Below are 19,011 nucleotides of genomic sequence, written 5' to 3' on the forward strand. Positions count from 1 at the left end.
ACACAACTGATTGGCTCAACGCATTAAGAAGGAAATAAATTCCACAAATTAACTTTTAACAAGGCACACCTGTTAATTGAAATACATTCCAGGTGACTACCTCATGAAGCTGGTTCAGAGAATACCAAGATAGTGCAAAGCTCTCATCAAGGCAAAGGGTGACTACTTTGAGGAATCTCAAATATAAAATATATTTTTATTTGTTTAACACTTTTTGGATTTCTACATGTTTCCATATGTGTTATTTCATAGTTTTGATGTCTTCACTATTATTATGTAGAAAATAGTCAAAATAAAGAAAAACCTGTGAATAAGTAGGTATGTGTTAACTTTTTACCGGTAATGTATATTGGACTCATCATTATATTGTTGAAAAGAGGAGATTCTGAGCTTTGCAGCAATATCCAATGTGTGCAAGCAATCGCAGAATTTAGTGCAGCAGAGCTTGTTCAAACGGAAGTGTCACTGATCGGCTGTTTAGAGAAAATCAACCCTGAAGTGTGTTATTCATTTTCAGGAAATGCACTGACGGCTTGTAGGCTATTTGATCAGTAGATTCATTGCTGCAAATTTGAGCAGAATAAAGGAGAAGACATAGTTTTTCTTCTTACATTTGAAATTAAATAAATGTTTGTTAAGAGCAGCTGGCCGACTCGTGTGTTCACTGCATGCTGCCAAAACAGGAAGTGAAATATCCTTTTTCAACAGTACTGTGTATGCTATCACTGAGATGGTGTGAGGATGTCATAAAACAATAATAGCATACGTTTCTGTTGTTTCTGTAAAAGTTTCTGTTGTGCCAAAACACCAACAAAAACATCACAAGATCTGAATGTTTCAAAATGGCGTCTCCTCGTTCATCTCAGGCGAATGCATTCGACCTCCTCCGTCACCGGCATGGAGGACGTCCGGATGTCTGTCTCATCCACAGTCTTACTGGGAGCATAGGTGGACCTCCAGCGCAGCAGCACAATCCTTTTCAGGTATTTGACCGTGTTGTTCTTGACACTGACAAAGCAGAAGGTGTTTATCATGCTGTTGCTCATGGCGATGCACTCAATAATGTAGAAGGCCACCAGGGAGTTCCTCTGGCGGGAGATGAGCGTTGGGTGGAAGTCGCGTAGGATGGTGAAGCCGTAATATGGTGCCCAGCACAGAATGTATGATGTCAGGATCCCGATCAGGACCATGACTGTCTTCCGCCGACAACGCAACCTCTTCCGGATCTGCTCCGTCTGGAAGCCCGGGACACTCTTGTACCAGAGCTCACGGGAGATCCGTGCATAACATATCGCCATGACAAAAACGGGCCCAAGGAACTCCAGGGCAAATATAAACAGGAAGTAGGAGCGGTAGTAGGCCTGCTGGTCCACAGGCCAGATCTGGGCACAGAAGGTCTTGTGGGTGTTCTGAGAGGTGCTGGCACCGCCATGAGGGTACATGGTCTCGGAGGCAAAGTAGGCAGAAGGGATGGAGATAAGGATGGGTACGACCCAGACACCAGTGATCAGACAGTAGGCCGTCTGGTACTTCATACGAGGCCTCAGAGGATGGACGATGGCCATGTACCTGAGGACAGAGGAGAGGGTGTATTAAGGTACATAAAAACTAGCAAAAAGGACATTTATGTCAGTATATAATTTCATCAGGCTACTAGGACACATGCAAATTAAAAGTATACTCTCGCTAGTCTTTTCAATTTAACCAAGGTGCATGACATTATGAGCGAACCAATCCTAGTGGGCTCTATAAACAATTTTGAGCTGCTCTTGTAGGAACAAACAAAAATTCCAATGAGAATATAGAAACAGTTTTCCATGCTCCACCTAGAGTGGTTGAATATCTTTAGTAGATGAAATCAAAGTTTATTTGTCACGTGCACTGAATACAACAGGTGTAGACCTTACAATGAAATGCTTACTAACAGGCTCTAACCAATAGTGCAAAAAAGGTATTAGATGAACAATAGGTAGGTAAAGAAATAAAACAACAGTAAGAAGACAGGCTATATACAGTAGCGAGGCTATACAAGTAGCGAGGCTACATACAGACACCGGTTAGTCAGGCTGATTGAGGTAGTATGTACATGTAAATATGGTTAAAGTGACTATGCATATATGATGAACAGAGAGTAGTAGTAGCATAAAAGAGGGGTTGGCGGGTGGTGGGTGGGACACAATGCAGATAGCCCGGTTAGCCATGGTCACGGAGGCAAAGTAGGCAGAAGAGATGGAGATGAGGATGGTTGGTTGGGCCAATTGAGGTAGTATGTACATGAATGTACGTGGGGGGGCACACAATGCAAATAGTCCGGGTAGCCATTTGATTACCTGTTCAGGAGTCTTATCGCTTGGGAGTAAAAACTGTTGAGATGCCTTTTTGTCCTAGACTTGGCACTCCGGTACCGCTTGCCATGCAGTAGTAGAGAGAACAGTCTATGACTGGGGTGGCTGGGGTCTTTGACAATTTTTAGGGCCTTCCTCTGACACCGCCTGGTGTATAGGTCCTGGATAGTAGGCAGCTTATTCCCAATGATGTACTGGGCCGTACGCACTACCCTCTGTAGTGCCTTGCGGTCAGAGGCCGAGCAGTTGCCGTACCAGGCAGTGATGCAACCAGTCAGGATGCTCTCGATGTTGCAGCTGTAGAACCTTTTGAGGATCTCAGGACCCGTGCCAAATCATTTTAGTTTCCTGAGGGGGAATAGGCTTTGTCGTGCCCTCATCATGACTGTCTTGGTGTGTTTGGACCATTCTAGTTTGTTGTTGATGTGGACACCAAGGAACTTGAAGCTCCCAACCTGCTCCACTACAGCCCCGTCGATGAGAATGGGGGCGTGCTCGGTCCTCCTTTTCCTGTAGTCCACAATAATCTCCTTAGTCTTGGTTACGTTGAGGGATAGGTTGTTATTCTGGCACCACTCGGCCAGGTCTCTGACTTCCTCCCTATAGGCTGTCTCGTCATTGTCGGTGATCAGGCCTACCACTGTTGTGTCGTCTGCAAACTTAATGATGGTGTTGGAGTCATGCCTGGCCATGCAGTCGTGGGTGAACAGGGAGTACAGGAGGGGACTGAGCACGCACCCCTGGGGAGCACCAGTGTTGAGGATCAGCGTAGCAGATGTGTTGCTACCTACCCTCACCACCTGGGGTCGGCCTGTCAGGAAGTCCAGGATCCAGTTGCAGAAGGAGGTGTTTAGTCCCAGTATCCTTAGCTTAGTGATGAGCTTTGAGGGTACTATGGTGTTGAACACTGAGCTGTAGTCAATGAATAGCATTCTCACATAAGTGTTCCTTTTGTCCAGGTGGGAAAGGGCAGTGTGGAGTGCAATAGAGATTGCATCATCTGTGGATCTGTTTGGGCGGTATGCAAATTGGAGTGGGTCTAGGTGTTTCTGGGATAATAGTGTTGATGTGAGCCACTACCAACCTTTCAAAGCACTTCATGGCTACAGATGTGAGTGCTACGGGTCTGTAGTCATTTAGGCAGGTTGCCTTTGTGTTCTTGGGCACAGGGACTATGGTGGTCTGCTTGAAACATGTTGGTATTACAGACTTAGTCAGGGACATGTTGAAAATGTCGGTGAAGACACCTGCCAGTTGGTCAGCACATGCCCGGAGCACACGTCAGCTGTAACGGTCGTCGTATGTAGTAGACCAATGCGCAGCGGGTTGAGTGCTCATTTTAACTTTTATTGAACACTTAAATAACAAAACAAGAAAACGAACCGACGCACAGTATTGCAGGCTAAACACAGCAGTGCAAAAACAATTACCCACAAAACCCATTACAAAAACACCCCTCTATATAGGACCTTCAATCAGAGGCAACGAAGAACAGCTGCCTCCAATTGAAGGTCAAACCAATAACCCTAAACATAGAACTAGAAAGACTAGACCAGAACATAGAAATATACTAACATAGAACATAACCAAAAACCCCGGAACACCCTAAACAATCACCCCTCTACATAAACACATAGCCCAACAATCCCCGAAACACTCTAAACAAATACCCCTGCCACGTCCTGACCAAACTACAATAACAAATAGCCCCTTATACTGGTCAGGACGTGACATCAGCATACAATGACACCTTTGTTTTTAAGCCCTGTATTTCTAGGCCTTCTATATATTTTTTGTTGAATATGATTTTAATAGCTAACATTTTGATGGCCATAGTAAACACATATGCCAATCGTGGACAACCTTGTTTTACTCCAAGGGTCTTGCACCGAGGGTCAGAATAAAGACCCTCTGTGAAATTTTTGGAAAAAGTGGATCCTTGCCTTTTGGCTGATCCATTTGTGGTTTCAGGGTGGGTGAAAACAGATTTGGGTGCTGTGGAGTCAGTGAAGGTATCCAGAAGTGGTCTTATATCAATTTTTTGTGTTTCTGCTGGTCAGAGGGCACAGGCGCTTCACGTTAAACGAATGGGGAAAAGAGATGAGAATTGTTTTGCTCTCAAGAAAAGGGTGCCATTGAAATGACTGATTACAGGGTAGCGGTAAATGTGAAAGTTGACCAACTGAACAGGAAGATTCCCGGTGTTTGTGATGCTCGTCGTTTAGTGCGACGCAGACAGAGGGGCGTGAGTGGTGAAACAGAAAATTCATTGTCTGTTCCTTTGAGTTTTGATGTTGAGATTTTCTGGGACCTGCATGGGCAGGGTGTAGTGGTGTATATTGATGACATTCTGATATACTCCGCTACACGCGCCGAGTATGTGTCTCTGGTGTGCAAGTTGCTTGGTCGACTGCTGGAGCGTGACCTGTACGCCAAGGCTGAGAAATCTCTGTTCTTCCAACAGTCCGTCTCCTACCTAGGGTACCGCATTTCTACCTCAGGGGTGGAGATGGAGAGTGAACGCATCTCAGCCGTGCGTAACTGGCCGACTCCCACCACGGTAAAGGAGGTGCAGTGGTTTCTAGGGTTTGCCAATTACTACCGGAGGTTTATCTGGGGTTTTGGTCAGGTAGCGGATCCCATTACCTCACTGCTGAAGGGGGGACCGGTACGTTTGCAGTGGTCGGCTGAGGCGGACAGGGCCTTTGGTCACCTGAGGGCTCTGTTTACCTCGGCTCCCGTGCTGGCCCATCCAGATCCCTCTTTGGCATTTATAGTGGAGGTGGATGCGTCCGAGACTGGGATAGGAGCCGTGCTCTCTCAGCGCTCGGGTAACGCCACCGAAGCTCCGCCCCTGTGCCTTCTTCTCGAGAAAGCTCAGCCCGGCGGAGTGAAACTATGAAGTGGGGGACCGGGAGCTGTTGGCTGTCGTCAAGGCTTTGAAGGCATAGAGACATTGGCTTGAGGGGGCTAAACACCCTTTTCTCATCTGGACTGACCACCGCAATCTGGAGTACATCCGGGCGGCGAGGAGACTGAACCCTCGCCAGGCAAGGCGGGCCATGTTTTTCACCCGTTTTGTTTTCACCCTTTCTTACAGACCAGCTTCCCAGAACGTGAAGGCAGACACACTGTCCCGGCTGTATGACACAGAGGAGCGGCCCATGGATCCCACCCCCATACTCCCGGCCTCCTGCCTGGTGGTGCCGGTAGTGTGGGAGCTGGACGCGGACATTGAGCAGGCGTTGCGTGCAGAGCCCGCTCCCCTCCAGTGTCCCGCTGGGCGTCTGTACGTTCCGTCTGCTGTCCGTGACCGGTTGATCTATATGGCCCACACGTCACCCTCCTCTGGTCATCCAGGCATCGGTCGGACGGTGCGCTATCTGAGTGGGAAGTTCTGGTGGCCCACTTTGGCTAAGGACATGAGGGTTTATGTTTCCTCCTGCTCGGTGTGCACCCAGTGTAAGGCTCCTAGGCACCTGCCCAGAGGTAAGCTACACCCCTTACCTGTTCCACAGCGGCCATGGTCACACCTGTCGATCGATTTCCTGACCGATCTCCCCCATCACAGGGAAACACCATGATCTTGGTTGTTGTGGATCGTTTCTCTAAGTCCTGGCATCTCCTCCCGCTGCCCGGTCTCCCTACGGCCCTACAGACTGCGGAGGTCTTGTTTACATACGTCTTCCGGCACTACGAGGTGCCTGAGAACATGATCGGGGTCACCAGTTCACTTCGAGGGTCTGGAGGGCGTTCATGGAACGTCTGGGGGTCTCGATCAGCCTTACCTCAGGTTTTCACCCCGAGAGTAACGGGCAGGTGGAGAGAGTAAACCAGGATGTGGGTAGGTTTCTGAAGTCTTATAGCCAGGACCGGCCGGGGGAGTGGGAAGCGTTCGTGCCCTGGGCAGAGATGGCCACTCCTCCACTAACCTCTCCCCCTTCCAGTGCGTACTGGGGTATCAGCCGGTTCTGGCTCTTTGGCATCAGAGTCAGACAAAGTGTCCTGTGGTGGATGACTGGTTCCGGCGTGCGGAGGAAACATGGGACGCCGCCCATGTTCACCTTCAGTGCGCCGTGCTGCGCCAGAAAGCCGGCACAGACCGTCACCGCAGTGAGGCCCCGGTGTTCACATCTGGCTCTCGACCCGAAACCTGCCCCTCCGCCTGCCCTGCCGGAAGCTGGGTCTGCGGTTTGTGGGGCCATTTAAAGTCCTGAGGAGACTGAACAAGGTGAGTTACAGGTTACAGCTTCCCCCCGATTACCGTATTAACCCCTCGTTCCATGTGTCTCTCCTCAGGCCGGTGGTGGCTGGCCCGCTCCAGGAGTCCGAGTTGCGGGAGGTTCCTCCGCCCCCTCTGGACATCGAGGGGACCCCGGCATACTCCGTTCGTTCCATAGTGGATTCGAGGCATCGGGCGAGGGGCCTTCAGTACCTTGTGGACTGGGACGGGTATGGTCCAGAGGAGAGATGCTGGGTTCCGGTGGAGGACGTGTTGGACCCTTCAATGCTGCGGGAGTTCCACCGTCTCCGTCCGGATCGCCCCTGCGCCTCGCCCTCCGGGTCGTCCCCGAGGCCGGTGTCGGCGCTGAAGTCGGTTCCTCTCCTTGTTCGGGCGGTGCTCGGCGGTCGACATCACTGGTCTTCTAGCCATCGCCGATCCATTTTTCATTTTCCATTTGTTTTGTCTTGTTTTCCCACATACTTGATTTTCATTCCCTCATTACGTGTTGTGTATTTAACCCTCTGTTCCCACCATGTCTTTGTGTGGTATTGTTTGTTTGTAAGTGCTTGTGCACATGTGGACTGGTGCGCGTCGGGTTTTGTACCCAAGTTGTTATTTTCTTGATGGCATTGGTTTTGGAATTAAACTGCTCCGGCTATTACCTAGTTCTGCTCTCCTGCGTCTGACTTCCCTGCCACCAGTTACGCAAGTTTCTAACACGACTGGTCTATCTGGGTGATGTTTTTTCTCGCCTGAATGATCTGAATCTAGGATTACAGGAACTCACCGCAACTATATTCAATGTGTGGGACAAAATTGAGGCTATGATTAAGAAGTTGGAGCTCTTCTCTGTCTGCATTAACAAGGACAACACACAGGTCTTTCAATCATTGAATGATTTTTTTGTGTGCAAATGAACTCAAGCTTACGGACAATGTCAAATGTGATATAGCGAAGCACCTGGGTGATTTGGGTGCGCAATTACGCAGGTACTATCCCGAAGCGGATGACACAAACAACTGGATTCGTTATCCCTTTCATGCCCTGCCTCCAGTCCACTTACCGATATCTGAACAAGAGAGCCTCATCAAAATTGCAGCAAGCGGTTCAGTGAAAATGTAATTTAATCAGAAGCGACTGCCAGATTTCTGGTTTGGGTTGCGCTCAGAGTATCCTGCCTTGGCAAATCGCGCTGTTAACACACTGATGCCCTTTGCAACCACGTACCTATGTGAGAGTGGATTCTCGGCCCTCACTAGCATGAAAACTAAATACAGGCACAGACTGTGTGTGGAAAATGATTTAAGACTGAGACTCTCTCCAATACAACCCAACATTGCAGAGTTATGTGCATCCTTTCAAGCACACCCTTCTCATTAACCTGTGGTGAGTTATTCACAATTTTCACAGTTTTATATGTAGGATGGTTAAATAAAAAGCAAAATGATTGATTATTATTATATTATTATTTGTGCCCTGGTCCTATAAGAGCACTTTGTCACTTCCCACGAGCCGGGTTGGGACAAAAACACAAATTCTTATGTATAATAAATGTATCGTATAGTGTGTGTGTGGCAGGCTTACAATGATGGCAAAAAACAACATTTGAGAGTGCGCTGACCCTGGTGCTACAGGGGGTACGCAGCTGGAGGTTGAATCTTTGAAGGGGTACGGGACTATAAAAAGTTTGGGAACCACTGCAGTAGACAATGTGGCTTATCATTATACTAGATGTTGCACATGCCTTGTGCTGACATGAAATTGTTTTGTGCAAATCCAACCTGTGTAGTCTAGGTGGTGAAATGTCTGGAAACAGGAGAGATGGGATCCTTATCTTAAAACATGCACACAACTACTACTACCACTAAGTTCAATGTGAGATACTTTTTTTCCAGGAGGTCTGAGTGGCACGTGGAACGCAGGAGGTTGGTGGCACCTTAATTGAGGAGAACGGTCTCGTGGTAATGGCTGGAGCAGAATAAGTAGAATGGTATCACCCATACAACAATATAGCCAACTATTAAAATATGTTTACAATATCAAACAATAGTCTTTTACATGCTGTTCCAAATTACATGAATATACTGGATTCATACCGTTTTTGTGTCATGACAACAAGGTGAAGGTGATCTCTACTCAAATGGCACAACAGAATCATTCAGATTGACCAAAGCACAGCATTTGACAACCATATTGTATAACTGAGGGATGTCCCCTTTCATATCTGGAAAAGAACGAAGTAGTAGAAGTAGAAACTGATGCTGCTGCAGCATTGTTCATCTTCACACTGGGAATCCAGTCAACATCTGTGTCTTGATAGAGGACAGTTGATAAACCTACAGTACATAAACAAATGAAAAGCACACCTGATTTTAGAATATCACTTCTTCAGGTTACCTATACCATCAGGGCTCCTAATTGTTTGGTTGTGCTTAACTCATTTAGGTGTTTATTGTCTTATTTATTTTTATTTTACCAGGTAAGTTGACTGAGAACACATTCTCATTTACAGCAACAACCTGGGGAATAGTTTCAGGGGAGAGGAGGGGGATGAATGAGCCAATTTGAAGCTGGGGATGATTTGATGACCATGATGGTATGATTGGAATGAGGGCCAGATTGGAAATTTAGCCAGGACACCGGGGTTAAGACCCCTACTCTTACGATAAGTGTCAAGGTATCTTTAGTGACCACAGAGAATCAGGACACCCATTTAACGTCCCATCCGAAAGACAGCACCATACGCAGGGAAATGTCCCCAATCACTATCCTGGGGCATTTAGACCAGAGGAAAGAGTGCCTCCTACTGGCCCTCCAACACCACTAATAAAATTAAATCTATTGTTGGGCTGGAACAACCAATAGTCAACACAGCAGGTTGTCCTGTCCCATTGAGGCATTTGTCCTATGCTGTAATGTCCATACATATCCCCTCTTATGAATAAAGTTCTCAACAAAATATCATTGGGTCAGTGCCACTGGAGTATTTTTGACAATAATGTCCTCCTCCAGGCTCAATGGACCTCATTTTATTGGCCTAGACTAAAGGGTTACATTCAAGACACGGTTGTTTTAATTTATCTTTTGTCAGTGTCAGCAGAGTAGGCTTAGGCTACCATTGAATTAAAAGTGACTCTGCTAATGTCTCCTGTCAAGTGTGGTAGAAAGTGTGGTAGAAGTGTCTGAAATGTTTATCAAAGGCCACATTTTTCTTGTGCAAAGGAAAGAAATGTCTCTGATATAGCCTATAGACATAACTTATGCACCTACATACTCATTAATAACCTAAATTATGACTATCCAAACTACTCATCACATTAGGAATAGTAGCTTTCATTAGTCTGCAAAATGTGAGGATAGATGCATGCAATCCTTTGATATAAATGTTTGTTTTTTATGGTGAAACAAATTGCTTCGCAAAAACTTGAAACTCACGCGACACATGCTAATAACTAGACTAAAAGCTATCTGGCTAGATCATTTTGGGTGTTGTTGTTAAAACACTGGGTTAACGTAGCAGCTAAACTAAACCGAAATTGATCAGACTTGATTTACCAGTGATGAAATTATCATAGACCCTGTACTGAGCTGTCTGGGTTCAGGTCTTGACGGGCAAAAAGGTTTCTTCACTTTCAGGCAGTTCTTGAGTCTTTTCTCCTTGGTGTCACCAAATGTGTTTCATGATTTCCTGACTTGTTAGAGCAGCCAAATACTGCACAGAAAATGACCGTGGTGATGAATCAACGAGTTTTAGGCACTGTTATCGTTAATGCGATGGTCTTCCAACATGGCTGCCAGGAGGTGATGTACGTCAACTGCAAGCCCTCTATAGAGTAGGGCCACTCCATGGTGAGCAGAGCTGGTAAAATCATTTAGACTCACAGTGGCTTCAAAGTTGTTGTGATATAGTGGAGGATGCAGTCACAACCAAAATATGACGAAACTTATGTAAAGCTACTATTACCATAAGAGTATAAGCAATAACAGTGTGTTATATACTTCTCATACAGTGTTCAGTCAAAGCCCCGGGCCTTGAAATGGTAGCTGTAGAAATCAGAATCCATTCAACAAATGGACAACATGTTATCAACTGAAGTCAATATGTACACGATGCTGAGAGTGATTCTAATTAACATTATACATTAAGAGGGCTGAATCGCAGCACACATGGTCATTTATGTAGTCGACTGCAGACTAGGTGTGGACATGCACAACATGTTCCCAGAAACAGTTCTAGGTAATTGTTGCATTGTTGTGGATCTCCAAGGAGTACTCCAGAGTCCAGATGGTAATTTGATTGTTGGTTGTATAACACACCCTTGGCATTCACTCAATTCTTATTTCAAAAGCAATTTCCACAAATACTGCTCTAAGATATGTTCAAGAGCTTGCACCACACTTGAATGAAAACAGCCTACTGCCAAAATGCCAATTGTACAACATCCCTTGTTGAGTTGATGGCAAATATAAACAAATGTAACAAATGTTTTTCTCAGCCCTGTGGTGTGACCTTTGACTTAGTCTCTTGAAGTGTTTGGGAAGCTACTCTAAAAATATAGCTTACCAAGCTACCAGCTACTTTACAATGAAAGAAGTTAAGCTCCCTTAAGAGAAATATAGTTGACTTAACTAAAGTTACTTTGAAAAATTCTCATATGTAAATCTGAAATGTCAATGACAACAAATTGCAAGACAGATCACTTTGGGGTCATATGTTAACATAATATTGTAATTTAGCCTATTAAACACAAAATCGATATTTCAAGTGAGAATTAGGCAGGTCTGATGCCAAAAAAAGAAAGGAAATTATTGCCTACTTCATCCATATTTTATTTTTGCAAAAAATGTAGTGTGTTGTTCCAGTAGTTATCTACACCGCTACATAGCAAAACAATAAGTACTTAAAACACTACATACATTTGAATTTAGTTCAACTACCACCAAGAGACTAGTTATATTACTAGTTGCACTACATACAGTTCACTACTCCCCAGCAGTGGTCTCTTGTAAGATACAGTGCCTTCAGAAAGTGTTCAAACCCCTTGACTTTTTCAACATTTTGTTGGGTTAAAAACTGGGATTAACATGGATTTAATTGTCTTTTTTGTCAATGAGCTACACAAAATACTCCAATGTCAAAGTGGAAGAAAAATCCTAACGTTTAAAAAGAATTATAATAATTGAAGACAAACACTACTATATCTTGATTAGATAGATATTCGACACCCATGTTAGAATCACCTTTGGCAGTGATTACAGCTTTACGTCTTTCTGGGTAAGTCTCTAAGAGCTTTCCTCACCTGGATTCTGCAACATCTGCTCATTATTATTTTCAAAATTCTTCAAGCTCTATAAAATTGGTTGTTGATTATTGCTAGAAAACCATTTTCAGGTCTTGCCATAGATTTTCAAGCAGATTTAAGTCAAAACTGTTACTTGGCCACTAAGGAACATTCACTGTCTTCTTGGATAGAAAGTCCAGTGTAGATCTGGCCTTGTGTTTTTGATTATTGTCCTGCTGAAAAGGGAATTAATCTCCCAGTGTCATGTGGAAAGCAGACTGAACCAGGTTTTCCTTTACGATTTTGCCTCTGCTTAGCTCCATTCCTTGTATTTTTTATCCTGAAAAACTCCCCAGCCCTTAACGATTACAAGCATACCCTAGCTGATGCAGCCACCACTATGCTTGAAAATATGGAGTGTCGTACTCAGTAATGTGTGACATTGGATTTGCCCCAAACATAACACTTTGTATTCAGGACATAAAAGACAATTGCTTTTTCATCTTTTTAGCAGTATTACTTTAGTGCCTTGTTGCAAACAGAATGTATGTTTTGGAATATTTGTACTCTGTACAGGCTTAATTGTTTTCACTATTTCAATTAGGTTTATATTGTGGAGTAACTACAATTAAACTCTGTAACTGTTTTAAAGTCACCACTGGCCTCATGGTGAAATCACTTAGCGGTTTCCATCCTCTCCAGCAACTGAGTTAGGAAGGATGCCTGTAGCTTTGTAGTGACTGGGTATATTGATACTACATCCAAAGTATAGTTCATAACTTCACCATGCTCAAAGGGATATTAAATGTCTGCTTTGTTTTTTCCAATCTACCAATAGATGCCCGTCTTTGCAAGGCCAATTATGAAACGTCAGAAGCTATTTTAAAGACATTTTGTTGGTCCTAGAGTCATGAAATGTTCAAAGTACATCGAGGGGAGTAAAAAAAAGAAATTGGCTAAAATTGAATTTGCAATGGTTGCTGCTGTGGCTAATTCAGAGGACTATATAGACACAAGCCATTGACATGAACAAAATTGTATACAACATTCTTCTTTCACAATACCGTTTTGATACAGTTTTGGACTTAGAATATGGTGTTCAAGCAAAGAAAAAATGAGACTGGTCTTTTTGATGAGGAACAAATAAAGCAGCTAAATGCCGCCTGAGTGTAGTCGATTATTTTCTGTACAGCAGGCTGATCTTTTATTAAAGACGTGCCCCAATAGCTTACTTTCCTCCTCTATCTTTTAGTTTGTTTAGAAAATATTTGAAAGTTGGAAACTGTATGTAAGAAACTCCATCAAACCAACCTGTGGGTTTGTGGAAAGTTTGTACACTATCGTTCAAAAGTTTGGGGTAATTTAGAAAGTCCTTGTTTTTGAAAGAAAGGCACATTGTTTGTCCATTAAAATATCATCAAATTGATCAGAAATACAGTGTAGACATTGTTAAATGTTGTAAAAGACTATTGTAGCTGGAAACTACAGATTTTTAATGGAATATCTACATAGGCGTACAGAAGCCCATTTTCAGCAACCATCACTCCTGTGTTCCAATGGCACGTTGTGTTAGCTAATCCAAGTTTATCATTTGTAAAGGCTAAATGATCATTACCAAACCCTTTTGCAATTATGTTAGCACAGCTGAAAACTGTTGTTGTAACAAGTGCGCTGAGAGTCAGGAAGCAAGTACAGGAAGTGAGTGTTTTAATAAATAAACACAAGCAACGCACCGACATGAAACAGAGTCAATAACACCTGAGGAAAGAACCAAGGGGAGTGACAGATGTAGGGAAGATAATCAAGGAGGTGATGGAGTCCAGGTGAGCGTCATGAGGTGCTGGTGTGCTTGACGATGGTGACAGGTGTGCGGGATAATCAGCAGCCTGATGACCTTGAGGCTGGAGAGTATACACGTGACAGTACCCCCTCCCCGACGCGCGGCTCATGCGGCAGGACGCCGACAAAGGGGACGAACCCGGGGATCAGGAGCGGACCGGTCACCCCTGCTGAAGCGCGGGACCCTGTCAAGCCGGCTGAGGCGTGGGAACCTGTCGAGTCATCTGGGGCGCGGGAACCTGCCAGACCGGCTGAGGCAGGGGAGCCTGGCGATCCGGCTGAGGCAGGGGAGCCTGGCGGTCCGGCTGAGGTATGAGAGCCTGACGAGCCGATGGAAGCGGGGGAGCCTGGCGACCCAGCGGAGCGATGAAAGCCCGATGAGCCGGCTGAGGCAGCGGAGCCTGGCGATCCAGCTGAGGCATGTAAGTCTTTCGAGCCGGCGGAGGCAGGGGAGCCTGGCGATCTGGCTGAGGCATGAGAGCCTGTAACGACTCCCGGACCCAACGTCATTTATACTGTCACAAAAGAACACTCTGATGCTTCTCTTAGGTGAGGTGTTATTCTGTAATGAGTGCTCTGAGACTCGGGAAGCAAGTACAGGGAGTGAGTGTTTTAGTAAATAAAGAAAACAAAAAACACGAAACACAAACAACGCACCGACTTGAAACAGAGTCAATAACACCTGAGGAAAGAACCAAGGGGAGTGACAGATACAGTGAGGGAAAAAAGAATTTGAACCCCTGCTGATTTTCTATGTTTGTCCATCATTTTAATGGTAGGTTTATTTGAACAGTGAGAGACAGAATAACAACAACAAAAATCCAGAAAAACGCATGTCAAAAATTTTATAAATTGATTTGCATTTTAATGAGGGAAACACGTATTTTACCCCCTCTCAATCAGAAAGATTTCTGGCTCCCAGGTGTCTTTTATACAGGTAACACACTCTTAAAGGGAGTGCTCCTAATCTCAGTTTGTTACCTGTATAAAAGACACCTGTCCACAGAAGCAATCAATCAATCAGATTCCAAACTCTCCACCATGGCCTAGACCAAAGAGCTCTCCAAGGATGTCAGGGACAATATTGTAGACCTACACAAGGCTGGAATGGGTGGAATGGTGAGAAGGTGATAACAGTTGGTGTGATTATTTGCAAATGGAAGAAACACAAAAGAACTGTCAATCTCCCTCAGCCTGGGGCTCCATGCAAGATCTCACCTCGTGGAGTTGCAATGATCATGAGAACGGTGAGGAATCAGCCCAGAACTACAAGGGAGGATCTTGTCAATGATCACAAGGAAGCTGGGACCATAGTCACCAAGAAAACAATTGGTAACACACTACGCCGTGAAGGACTGAAATCCTGCAGCGCCCGCAAGGTCCCCCTGCTCAAGAAAGCACATATACATGCCCGTCTGAAGTTTGGCAATGTACATCTGAATGATTCAGAGGACAACTGGGTGAAAGTGTTGTGGTCAGATGAGACCAAAATGGAGCTCTTTGGCATCAACTCAACTCGCTGTGTTTGGAGGAGTAGGAATGCTGCCTATGACCCCAAGAACACCATACCCACCGTCAAACATGGAGGTGGAAACATTATGCTTTGAGGGTGTTTTTCTGCTAAGGGGACAGGACAACTTCACCGCATCAAAGGGATGATGGACGGGGCCATGTACCGTCAAATCTTGGGTGAGAACCTCCTTCCCTCAGCCAGGGCATTGAAAATGGGTCGTGGATGGGTATTCCAGCATGACAATGACCCAAAACACACGGCCAAGGCAACAAAGGAGTGGCTCAAGAAGAAGCACATTAAGGTCCTGGAGTGGCCTAGCCAGTCTCCAGACCTTAATCCCATAGAAAATCTGTGGAGGGAGCTGAAGGTTCGAGTTGCCAAACGTCAGCCTCGAAACCTTAATGACTTGGAGAAGATCTGCAAAGAGGAATGGGACAAAATCTCTCCTGAGATGTGTGCAAAACTGGTGGCCAACTACAAGAAACGTCTGACCTCTGTGATTGCCAACAATGGTTTTGCCTCCAAGTACTAAGTCATGTTTTGCAGAGGGGTCAAATACTTATTTCCTTCATTAAAATGCAAATCAATTGATAACATTTTTGACATGCGTTTTTCTGGATTTCTTTGTTATTCTGTCTCTCACTGTTCAAATAAACCTACCATTAAAATTATAGACTGATCATTTCTTTGTCAGTGGGCAAACATACAAAATCAGCAGGGGATCAAATACTTTTTTCCCTCACTGTATAGGGAAGATAATGAGGTCATGAGGTGCTGGTGCACTTGACAATGGTGACAGGTGTGCAGGATAATCAGCAGCCTGATGACCTAGAGGCCGGAGAGGGAGTATACATGACAGTTGTGCTGATTAAAGAAGCAATAAAACTGGCCTTCTTTAGACTAATTGAGTATCTGGAGCATCAGCATTTGTAGGTTCGATTACAGGCTCAAAATGGCCAGATACAAAGACCTTTATTCTGAAACTCGTCAGTCTATTCTTGTTCTGAGAAATGAAGGCTATTCCATGCGAGAAATTGCCAAGAAACTGAAGATCTCGTACAACACTGTGTACTACTCCTTTCACAGAACAGAGCATACAGTCTCTAACCAGAATAGAAATAGGAGTGGGAGGCCCCGGTGCACAACTGAGCATGGGGACAAGAACGTTAGAGAGTCTAGTTTGAGAAACAGACGCCTCACAAGTCCTCAACTGTCAGCTTCATTAAATAGTACCTGCAAAACACCAGTTTTAACGTCAACAGTGAAGAGGCGACTCCGGGATGCTGGCCTTCTAGGCAGAGTTGCAAAGAAAAAGCCATATCTCAGACTGACCAATAAAAATCAAATATTAAGATGGGCAAAAGAACACAGACACTGGACAGAGGAACTCTGCCTAGAAGGCCAGCATCCCGGAGTCGCCTCATCGCTGTTGACGTTGAGACTGGTGTTTTGCGGGTACTATTTAATGAAGCTGCAACAAAGGAAGGAAGACACTTACAGGGGACAATTTAGAGACATTGACACTGACTTTGATGGCAGACTATGCTAGCTAAGTCCCTTATTGATTGCTACAAGGCTGACACAAGGGGCAAGGTGCCTTCAACAAGATAAAACTCCTGACAAGTGCAAGGCAATTAGTGGACACGCGCACACACACACCTGTCATTGAAAAACACCAATAAAAGGGGATGAGGCACTGACCCACCTGTCTGCAGCGATAGCCAGCAGTGCGTTAGTGGACACGTAGAGAGACACAGTCCTGATGTAGTTGACGGAGGCACACAGCACCAGGCCATGGTCCCAGGACAACTGCTTCACCACATAGTAATCCACCAGGAATGGGCAGCATACCACTGACACTATGAAGTCTGATATAGCCAGATTAGCTATGAGCAGGTTAGTGAGGTTACGTAGCTTCTTGTACCGTGCCAAAGTAGCAATAAACAGGAAGTTGCCAACACCGCAGACGAGCATAATGCAGATGAGCACCATGGCGATGACGATGGTGGCAATGAAGAAGGCTGTGCCCTGCGTAGTGTCAGGAATCTCGTTGTCTGGAATACCGTAGTCTGTGTCGTAGTTATCCGTAAACGGGTCCAGCTCGCTTCTTCCCAGCACGTGGCCAGGGGTCTCAGCGTACACCGCAGCCAGCTGGCTGATGTTGGGATCTCCCATGGTGAATTCCCAATAAGTTTGAGGTTTCTTGTTTTAATTTGTGTTTTCTTTCTAAATTATTTCAGTGTCTTCCAGGAACCATTTCAGAAGATGTTTGGGTCATGGTGTCAGTGTCTTGCAGGAACTATGGAGGTGGATGAGGGAGGGTCTTTTGGAGGGTAGAGAAGATCCCACTTGTCACTCAGACAGCCAAGAGAACATCTTCCACTGACCTGCAACACAGTTGTTCTCAACTTAGACTCACAGAGAGACCAGAGAATGTGTGAAAACTCATTAAACATTGATTTCAGAAGCAAACATGCTCCCCGGATCAAATAAGCATGAATAAATGTAGCATCTTGTGGGTGCCCCTGTTGACATTAATCATGAAAACCGCTTTGACAATATTTTCTGTTCATCAGTTTTATTATTGGTCAATGACACAGATTCTTGCCCCCAGTCTGCTCTCTATTGAAGAGAAACCCTGGGTTAAGTACCTAACAAGTATGTTGTAGAATTATTCACTTCAATCCACATGAATGGACATTGCGTCAGAGTGATTTGTGGTCAGGAGATAGACAAAGCTGAAAGAGAATTAGCCAATTTACTCTCATTGTTGGAATAATAACGTGGAATAAGAGCCAGCTGTAATAACCTGGACACCATCCAACGCACAATAGTGTTGTGAAATACTCAGAAAAAAGGCTTAACACTGACTCAATAGACAAGCCCTCCAGAAACAACATCAAGACTCTTGGTAAGGGAGAGAGAGTGTGTGTGGAGGGCAGAGGACAGGAAGCAAGTGACAGAGTGGTTGGGGGAAGAAAGATGATAGATAGATGGATAGATAGATGGATAGATAGATAGATAGATAGATAGATAGATAGATAGATAGATAGATAGATAGATAGATAGATAGATAGATAGATAGATAGATAGATAGATAGATAGATAGAGAGACAGAGAGAGAGACAGAGAGACAGAGAGAAAAGAGTCCAATCACGCAAATAATACAATTTAAAGCTGTTGGGAAAATAAAGCAACAATCATGGACACATATGCAAATCAACAAATTAAATAATCACTTGATGCAATTAAATGCAAACTGAGTTCACTAATTACACCTTGAAAAAGTGAGGAGGTGGAATATTGCATTAAATGGCTTCTTATACAAACCAGCTCGTCTCTCTTTACCAAACCACTGGGACTAGATCATTTAGCCCTACTTTATAATGAACCATGGCATACCTGTCACCTTTGGAGTTCCAGCTGAGTCGATTTACATCTGTACTTTTCCATGATTAGACTGTTAGGCTATGTCCAATTATCAAGTGCAGAAAACATCTGATCTTTCTCTCACACCAATGGAAAACAATATAAATTAGGACTTATGCACTGTCCAATTAAGCATCACACAGACATTTTAAGATTAAAGCTTTAACTTTAAAAATGTTATTGGCCTATATAATATTTAATGAGCTGAAGCTGCACCACTGTGTTGTGAAGAGCTATCCTGACTGATAGGCTACAAAAACACGACAACGCACGCACAAGGTATTTTCCTACATGTGTTTTCAACATGTGAAATAGATTCCATTCCATTAAACCTCTTTGAATGAAATAAGTAAGTGGAAGTGGGCTAGAGAAAACCAA

General features: G+C 44.6%; 1 protein-coding gene across 1 annotated transcript; it reads right to left on the reverse strand.

Annotated features, from left to right (window-relative positions):
- Nucleotides 1–857: 857 nt before the first annotated feature.
- On the reverse strand, nucleotides 858–17,524 carry prokr1b (prokineticin receptor 1b). Its single transcript, XM_029752106.1, has 2 exons — nucleotides 16,910–17,524; nucleotides 858–1,569 (listed from the first exon to the last, which is right to left on the reverse strand). The coding sequence occupies exons 1-2, from the start codon at nucleotides 17,377–17,379 to the stop codon at nucleotides 858–860; spliced, it is 1,182 nt and encodes a 393-aa protein (XP_029607966.1). The 5' UTR covers nucleotides 17,380–17,524.
- Nucleotides 17,525–19,011: the final 1,487 nt, after the last annotated feature.

The sequence above is a fragment of the Salmo trutta genome, chromosome 5 (genome assembly GCF_901001165.1).
Source record: "Salmo trutta chromosome 5, fSalTru1.1, whole genome shotgun sequence".
Taxonomy (NCBI): Eukaryota; Metazoa; Chordata; class Actinopteri; order Salmoniformes; family Salmonidae; genus Salmo; species Salmo trutta.

What these genes read in the sequence shown, in the direction of transcription:
- prokr1b (XM_029752106.1), bottom strand. Translation starts at nt 17,379, where the DNA reads ATGGGAGATCCCAACATCAGCCAGCTGGCTGCGGTGTACGCTGAGACC. An exon ending in CTGGCTATCGCTGCAGACAG is followed by an intron (nt 1,570 to 16,909) that starts GTGGGTCAGTGC and finishes CTCTGTCCTCAG; the next exon opens with GTACATGGCCATCGTCCATC.